This window comes from Haliotis rufescens, unplaced genomic scaffold, assembly GCF_023055435.1.
Source record: "Haliotis rufescens isolate VD_foot unplaced genomic scaffold, xgHalRufe1.0.p SCAF_15, whole genome shotgun sequence".
Classification (NCBI taxonomy): Eukaryota; Metazoa; Mollusca; class Gastropoda; order Lepetellida; family Haliotidae; genus Haliotis; species Haliotis rufescens.
The window spans coordinates 30,200,693-30,210,271 of NW_025963835.1; the positions used below are offsets into that span (position 1 = coordinate 30,200,693).

The 9,579-nt window shown below is 40.7% G+C and overlaps 1 protein-coding gene across 2 annotated transcripts in view; it reads right to left on the minus strand.

Annotated features, from left to right (window-relative positions):
- Positions 1 to 3,207, minus strand: part of LOC124131920 (neurogenic locus notch homolog protein 2-like) — a 36,669-nt gene extending 33,462 nt beyond the window's left edge. Inside the window, exon 1 of one of the 2 annotated variants that reach the window (XM_048395938.1) lies at positions 3,020 to 3,207. In XM_048395938.1, the coding sequence (XP_048251895.1) occupies positions 3,020 to 3,071 (52 nt within the window). In that variant the 5' untranslated portion in view covers positions 3,072 to 3,207. The remainder of the gene's footprint in view (positions 1 to 3,019) is intronic. The other variant, XM_046495452.2, reaches the window with a different exon arrangement.
- Between the last annotated feature and the right edge of the window lie 6,372 nt (positions 3,208 to 9,579).

Here is a 9,579-nt window from a genome sequence, read left to right on the forward strand (position 1 = left end):
TCGATGGCTTATTCTCACAGAAGGTACACGCGGTTCTTCTTTCATTACTTTCAATTATGTATCTGTTTTACATTTCAACTTCTTCCTTATTTATAAACAATAAACTCACCACCACTCCACTCCCCTCTATAGTAAATGTATTATTAGCTGCATAATAATGAAGACTTCGAGATGCAAATAGGCAGCAAAATCCTCGAAGAAAACGGCCATCTGATTCTTCGGACACAGTGAAACAGCGAAATGAAAACAATGCTATCATCGTCTTTTACTGTTTCTGGAACTGTCCGTTTTTCTGTCACATTGACGATACATTGTCAGTCGAGTATCTCTGGACTTTAGGCATTCGTCACTTCAGTGTATGGTCGCAGTTGCAGTTGTGACATTGTGATTTGGCCAAAGAATCTTGTGACGATGCCGTGTATTACCTTGTTGACATCAATTGACCAGAAAGAAGAATGTCGTGGCTTTGATAGTATGACAGGCACTCGTCTTGGATGGAGAAAAAATTCAGCTGAGAGTGACATTGTTGCTGTGAGTTGCGAGACCAACAGGTGTGTTCATGCCGTAGTAGTTTCCCAAGGGGATGATCCGTGTTGCCCGCGACATGAAATGAATGGTACTGTCAATGAGCTTGTCTATGTCGCGTTCATGTGAAGTCTTTCAATCACGTCTGAAATCGATTATCTGCCCCTTGTTAAACTTCGCCCACGTTATCTTGTTCCGCTTAAGCTCTTTTATGAAAAACATACAGTCGTGGTCTGTTGGTTGTCCAATGTTACACTTCGTCTATGGACAGTCCTGTGTCAATAGCGTCCCGTGTTCTGTCTTGGATAGTGTGGCATATTTAATGTGTAACATACAGTAATGGTCTATCGATTGTCCAATGTTAAACGTCAACTGTGGACAGCCCTGTCTCAATTGCTTCGCATGTTCTGTCATGGATAGTGTGAAATATTTAATGTATAACATACAGTAATGGTCTATCGATTGTCCAATGGTGAACTTCGTCTTTGGACAGTCCTGTCTCAATTGCGTTCAGTGTTCTGTCTTCAATAGTGTGGTATATTTGATGTATAACATACAGTCGTGGTCTATCGATTGTCCGTTGTTAAACTTTGTCTGTGGACAGTCCTGTGTCAATTGCGTCCCGTGTTCTGTCTTGTGTAGTGTGGCATATTTAATGGAGAACTTAAGTCGTGGTCTATCGATTGATAGATCTGGTCTCCCTCGACGTGATATTGCTGGAATATTAGTGTTGCCAACAGCTGCGCAAAAACATTAAATAAATCACCCTGCTTATCATGAATGAACCTTTGAATTGCAATAAGAGTCAAGAAGGATAAATAATAGTCATGCATAAGCTCACGTATATCTGAAGTATGCTGTGTTCTACAAGCCTTTTTCAACGATCGATCTTTGGATGGAATAGAACGGTCTATGTAATATCCCTGACATGCGTAGTCTGTACCATATCAAGTTTACCTTGTCCCAGGTGCATCCGTACACACCTGATGTCGCGTGTGCAGTCCAGACTAGTCAATGCTTTATATGAAGCGGGATCGTAATATTATTCACAGTGTCCAATGGTTGAAACAATGCACAGGTGACGTGAACACCCACTCACTGCATCAAATGTCATCTGGTTTATCTGATCTCCAATATGTCGTTTGGTCAATGTTTGTTTCTCTTTGCAGTTAGGTCTGAACAGTCAGGTCTATGAATTGTCCCTTTTGGTGCATTTTGTGTGTTGTTTGTGTACAATCTGGTCGATATGTTGTTTGTGTGCAATCTGGTGTGTATGTTATTTCCGTGTATGATAAGGTCGAATTGTTGTCTGTGTACAGTCTGGTCGATGTGTTGTGTCTGTGCAGTCTGGTAGATGTGCTGTTTGTGTACAATCTGGCCGATGTGTTGTTTTTTGTGCAGTCTGGTCTGTATGTTGTTCTGTGTACAATCTGGTCGATGTGTTGTTTGTGTACAATCTGGTGTGTATGTTGTTCTGTATACAATCTGGTCGGTGTGTTATTCTGTGTACAATCTGGTCGATGTGTTGTTTGTATACAATCTGGTGTGTATGTTGTTCTGTATACAATCTGGTCTATGTGTTATTCTGTGTACAATCTGGTCTATGTGTTGTTTGTGTGCAGTCTGGTCTATGTGTTATTATGCGTAGAATCTGCTCTATGTGTTGTTTGTGTACAATCTGGTGTGTATGTTGTTCTGTATACAATCTGGTCGGTGTGTTATTCTGTGTACAATCTGGTCGATGTGTTGTTTGTATACAATCTGGTGTGTATGTTGTTCTGTATACAATCTGGTCTATGTGTTATTTGTGTACAATCTGGTCTATGTGTTATTTGTGTACAATCTGGTCTATGTGTTATTATGCGTAGAATCTGCTCTATGTGTTGTTTGTGTACAATCTGGTGTGTATGTTGTTCTGTATACAATCTGGTCGGTGTGTTATTCTGTGTACAATCTGGTCGATGTGTTGTTTGTGTACAATCTGGTCGATGTGTTGTTTGTGTACAATCTGGTCTGTGTGTTGTTTGTGTACAATCTGGTGTGTATGTTCTGTATACAATCTGGTCGATGTGTTGTTTGTGTAGAATCTGGTCTGTCTGTTTATCTGTGTATGATAAAGTCGATGTGTTGTTTGTGTACAATCTGGTCTGAGATTCTGTGTATGATATAAATTGTTCAATATTTAGGCTTCCAAAAAATCTAGTTTTGCATCTGTAGCTGAAAAAAAAATCTAGTCCACACACAACGACCCCCACCAAATCATCGGTCCCTTGCGATTGTCTGGTTTTTTTCGCCTCGGTGAGAGGCAAGAATAGGACGGCATCGGATCATCGTGACGCAGTAAGCGTGGCACCAGGAACGTGATACGCAGAAGCACCAAACGGAAAACTTTCTTGAAGCTACATAATACAATACACATCTCATTCATTGTTCTTTGTAGTTCCTTGCCAACATATATTGCCATTATGTCATATCGTTTGATGTCTACACTTACCTTGACTAAGCACCATGCCAGCTGTCGCCAACAGGATGAACGATCTCAGCATGATGGTCGTCAATATAAATAAACAAATCGCAGCTTCAATAGAAGTGTTTTCGAAAAGTCACAAATATTGACTAAACATAATATCAAGCACAGGAAATATAATTCCTTTAAAAACCAATGTGATCATGTGTTTGTCATAACCACATGTCATTACATACTAATACTATTACATTTCATTAGCATTTATGATCTCATTAGTGAAAACGTTCAACCTTGTGCTAACAAAATTATGATAAATTGAAAGAAATTACATTTATGAACCAAAAGGGCTTTCGTTTCAAATAAACGTGTTCGGAAAAATAAGTTTTAAAGGAAGTTGACAATTTGTTAAATTTGTAACTAATTCTACTCAGACAGATTCAGTTGCCCAAATATACTGAACCGCAAAAGAAACGTCACCACAAGTAACATTGCATGAAAAGTTGTCATCAAAATATCTAGGTAATTTTTTGTCAATTTAACATCACCTAGTCCGGCAAAAATGACATTTGATGATAAAAAACAAAGCACCCAGTATAAAAATCCACCCAGACCGGATGACATTCATTCGTTATTGAATTGGTTCCACATGTCAAAATTGACAAGAAATCAGGTACACCAAGCCCTCAGACGATTGCAAGCTGGACAAACCGCTGGACAAAACACCGAGGACCCATTCTGACACCACGTCATCGCCGGGACCGTCTTCAGTGGGCAACACAGCACCAGCATTGGCGCCACCATCAGTGGAGACGAGTTCTCTTCTCAGACGAGAGCCGTGACTATATCTCAACAGCAGGTGGCAGAGAGAGAGTCTGGCGACGCCGTGGGGAACGTTATTCAAATGCTTGTGTTGTTGAGAGAGACTCGTGGGCTGGTCCGAGCATCATGGTGTGAGGTGGAATTGGTCTTGCACAGAGGGTCGGCCCTGTGATCTTCCAGAACATCGGTCCTGGAAGAGGCAATGGTGTCACAGCAGCTCGGTACATTGATTAATTCTAGAGACCACACGCCATACCTCATTTCGCACATCGCCGCAACCACGAGTTTCAGCATGATAACGTCCATGCCCACACTGCGAGAGCAACAAGAGACTTCCTCCAGCAGAATGGCATCAGAAACATGCAGTGGCATGCCCTCGGTCCCGATTTAAATCCCATTGAGCACCTGTGGGACGAGATTCAAAGACGGCTTAATGACGTCCAACCAAGGCCGACAACTGCAGCTGATCCATTCCATGTATCGACGTTGCACGGCAGTCATCAATACAAATAGCGGACACACGAGATACTGACATGTGATACCATTTTCTCAGAGACTAGTGTTGTGTTTCACTTTAAGAACATTTGACATTTTAATTGCAACCTTGATGATCAGTTTTGCCAAGTTACATCTTTTACATCATGTCTCAAAGTATGTTTACAGTGTTTGGACAAATAAGGTTTCTCATATATCTATCCATGGTGACGTTTCGTTTGCGGTTCAGTATATGTAGTTCCTGGATTTCCTGATTGCCAACATCTTTGGATGCAACATTAAGATAAATACTAGCTAGCCACACAGGTACTAAATGTTCAAGGTCCAAGCTGTACCCTTTCTCTTTGCATACGAATATGATATTTTGCTACTTAAGTTAGATCAAGGAAAGAGTAAGTTGCCCAACAGTTCAACCCCAGCTTCAGATATATGAAGACGACCTCATATTCTTCAGGATTTCCAAGATCAAAAAGTATGTTCACATCTAGACACCAGAGTTGTAAATAAAAAAATTAAAAATTAGAATGAAGAATCATATTCAGTGTTCCATCTGCATCTGAGTATAGAAACTCAATAAGGCAGCAGCCTCTGTACCTGGCTATAGGAAGAATGGTTTCAATATTTCAAATTCGTGAATTTTCCGTTCATGTCTTGGAATATTTTCATCATTTATTTAGACGTTTTACGCCATGTGAAATCTGTTTCGGCAGATATTCGGTACGAATTATCTCTGGCATTGATGCTATTACTTACGGTCAAGTTCTCACTTCCTCTGTCAGTACCGCTAGTGGGTCACGTCAATATCAACAGTTCTGTTCCGTTACTCGTCCGTGACAGTGGTAAATATCTGTGCACGAAAGAGGTGGTAACGTGTCACAGTGACGTTACTTTTTGTCAGCAGGTGTTATTACCTATCACATTGCCGTTACTGGTAGTCGACAGGGGTGATTACCTATCACACTGCCATAACTGGTCGTCGAGAGAAGTTGTTACACACACATTGACGTTACTGGCAGTGGACAGATGTTATTACATATCACATTGCCGTTACTGGTAGTCGACGAAGATTATTACCTATCATATTTGGTGGCACGGGTGGCCCAGTCGTCTAAGGTGCCGCGATTCACTGTGCAGAGTTGCGTCCCTTGGGCACGCCAGAATGATTGTGGGTTCGAATCCCGGTCCGCCCCGATTATGTTTCTAGGTTTGTCAGCACAATATCCGTGCTCGTTGATTTTAACGAATGGTAAACGTCTGAGACCTGCATGACTTCGGGCTTTCCTCCCACATTAAGTTGACACGACGTGATATAACTGGATCACTGTTAAAAGCGGCGTTAAACCCGTTAAACTCACTCACTCACTCACCCATCACATTGCTATGACTTGTTGTCGCCAGAAGTTATAACCTGTCACATTGAGGTTACTGGTAGTCGACAACTGTTATTACCTATGGTAATGCCGTTACCGGAGGTCGACAAATATTATTAATATATTATTATCAAAATGCGGTTACTGATAGTCAGCAGAGGTTATTACCTATCGTATTGCCGATACTGGTTGTCAATAGAGGTTATAACCTATTACATTGCCGTTACCAGAGGTCGGAAATTGTTATTACCTATCGTAATGCCGTTACTGGTAGTCGACAGAGGTTATTACCTATCACATTGCTGTTACTGGTAGTCGACGGAGGTTATTACCTATCAAATTGCCGTTATTGGTAGTCGACAAATGTTATTACCTATCGTAATGACGTTACTGATAGTTATCATGATGTTATCACCTATCACATTGCCGTTATTGGTAGTCGACAGAGGTTATCACCTATCACATTGCCGTTACCAAAGGTCGACGAATGTTATTACCTATCGTAATGCCATTACTGATAGTCCACAGAGGTTATAACCTCTTGTACTGCCGTAACTAGTAGTCGACAGAGGTTATTACCTGTCATATTGCTCTTGCTGATAGTCGACAGATGTTATTACCTATCGTAATGACGTTACTGATAATCGACAGATGTTATTACCTATCGTAATGTTGTTACTGGTAGTCGACAGATGTTATTACCTATCACATTGGCATTACTGGATGTCGAGAAAGATTATTACCTATCGTAATGCCGTTACTGATAGTTATCATGATGTTATTACCTATCGTATTGTCGTTACTGGTAGTCGACAGAGGTTATCACCTATCACATTGCCGTTACCAAAGGTCGACGAATGTTATTACCTATCGTAATGCCATTACTGATAGTCCACAGAGGTTATCACCTCTTGTACTGCCGTAACTAGTAGTCGACAGAGGTTATTACCTGTCATATTGCTCTTGCTGATAGTCGACAGATGTTATTACCTATCGTAATGACGTTACTGATAATCGACAGATGTTATTACCTATCGTAATGTTGTTACTGGTAGTCGACAGATGTTATTACCTATCACATTGGCATTACTGGATGTCGAGAAAGATTATTACCTATCGTAATGCCGTTACTGATAGTTATCATGATGTTATTACCTATCGTATTGTCGTTACTGGTAGTCGACAGAGGTTATCACCTATCACATTGCCGTTACCAAAGGTCGACGAATGTTATTACCTATCGTAATGCCATTACTGATAGTCCACAGAGGTTATAACCTCTTGTACTGCCGTAACTAGTAGTCGACAGAGGTTATTACCTGTCATATTGCTCTTGCTGATAGTCGACAGATGTTATTACCTATCGTAATGCCGTGACTGATAGTCGACAGATGTTATTACCTATCGTAATGCCGTGACTGATAGTCGACAGATGTTATTACCTATCGTATTGTTGTTACTGGTAGTCGACAGATGTTATTACCTATTACATTGCCGTTACTTGAAGTCGAGAAAGGTTATTACCTATCGTATTGCCGTTACTGATAGTCGACAGAGGTTATTACTGATAAAACTGCCATTACGGGTAGTCGACAAATATTATTACCTTTCGAAATGCCGTTACTGATAGTCATCAGATGTTATTACCTATCGTATTGCGGTTACTGATAGTCGACAGAGGTTATTACCTATCCCATTGCCATTACTGGTAGTCGACAGAGGTTATTACCTATCACATTGCCGTTATTGGTAGTCGACAGAATGATTACCTATCACATTGTCATCACTGGTAGACTAATTAGGTTGTTACCTATAACGTTGCCGCTACTGGTAGTCGACAGATGTTATTACTCATCGTATTGCGGTTACTGATAGTCGACAGAGGTTATTACCTATCACATTGTCGTTACTGGTGGCCGACAGAGGTTATTACCTATCACATTGCCGTGACTGGTGGCCGACAGAGGTTATTCCCTATCGTACTGTCGTTACTGGTGGCCGACAGAGGTTATTACCTATCACATTGCCGTTAATGGTAGTCGAGAAAGATTATTACTAATCGTATTGCCATTACTGAAAGTCGACAGAGGTTTTAACCTATAAAACTGCCGTTACGGGTAGTCGACAAATGTTATTACTTACGTATTGCGGTTCCTGATAGTCGACAGAGGTTATTACCTATCGTATCGCCATTACTGGTAGTCGACAGAGGTTATTACCTATCGTATCGCCATTACTGGTAGTCGACAGAGGTTATTACCTATCGTATTGCCATTACTGGTAGTCGACAGAGGTTATTACCTATCGTATTGCCATTACTGGTAGTCGACAGAGGTTATTACCTATCGTATTGCCATTACTGGTAGTCGACAGAGGTTATTACCTATCGTATTGCCATTACTGGTAGTCGACAGAGGTTATTACCTATCGTATTGCCATTACTGGTAGTCGACAGAGGTTATTACCTATCGTATTGCCATTACTGGTAGTCGACAGAGGTTATTACCTATTGTATTGCCATTACTGGTAGTCGACATAGGTCATAACCTATCACATTGACGTTACTTGTAGTCGACAATTGTCATTACCTATCTTAATGCCGTTACCGGAGGTCGACAGAGGTTATTACCTATCACATTGCCGTTACTGATAGTCGACAGAATAATTACCTATCACATTGTCATCACTGTTAGACTAATTAGGTTGTTACCTATCACAGTGACGTTACAGGTTTGAAGGCAGATAGCATTACCCATCACAGTGCTTTGTCTGTCAGGCAACAGAAGTTGGAACCAGAACGAGAACCATTACTGGCAGACAACAGAGGCTAATACCAACGGTCCACCTTTCACTTCCTGGGTTAATGAGTACTAGATCTACTGTTACTAGTGGAAAAACCAATGAACAATACGTGTCACTGAAGGATGACAATACTTAAGAACGTGGTTTAGAACTATTATTGTCTTGATTAAAATACTCTAAACATGGCATATATGAAGTGGTTGTGCACTCACCATGCAGACCTGTAATTCCTGACCAGGAGACGTAGCTAATAGCGAACTGATGTAACATTGTACAACGGCTGAAGAGAATATTGACGCAATATATGAATGCGAGACTTTGCTCTATGTTCCAACGCTATTATTACGTGGTGCATTCTCATTGCATATCATCATGTGTCAGTCCCAAGGACAAGTTGCTGAACACCAAATACTGACTGACACACACCTGACTGTGTGTCGATAAGGTTGATAATATTGCTTCTGTAGAGGAGATGCTGCACAAATGTGGTGGCAATTCCTGCAGTAGGTTTACAATGGATATTGAACTTATGTTACTTCTTCTGTGAATAAGTACAATCAGCATACAAGTTAAGCGACTGGCATGGTACTATGATGGTAGTAAACCATTTATGACGAAATAACAGTGATGCGTTTGTGAATGCGTGCATGCAGCACAACAGTTTACCATCTATGAATTGGTGAATGAGTGACTTTTGCACAACACTACAATGTAATCTATGAACAAAACAAAACACAAAATCTGGGTGTGACTATATTTCAAATATTTATTTTAGCAGCAGAAATTACAGGATGTACGCATACGCCAATGGTTTAATAAAAGATTATTTGGATTGTAGAGGTCTTCGAGAAGGGGATTAAATACGCTGTCAAATGTTGGATTAGATTGATAATATTATATATTGGTGACATATTGCAAGGATAATTTGGAGGCTTTGTTCATCAGACTCTTCATACTGACTGGAGCTGTTGATGGTGGATGGAATGAAGGTGTTCTAGAATTGTCTTGAACAACCCATGCTTGTCGTAAGAGGCGACTTATGGGATCGGGTGGTCAGGCTCGCTGACTTGGTTGATGTCAATCGCTGGACGGTGTGGTCCA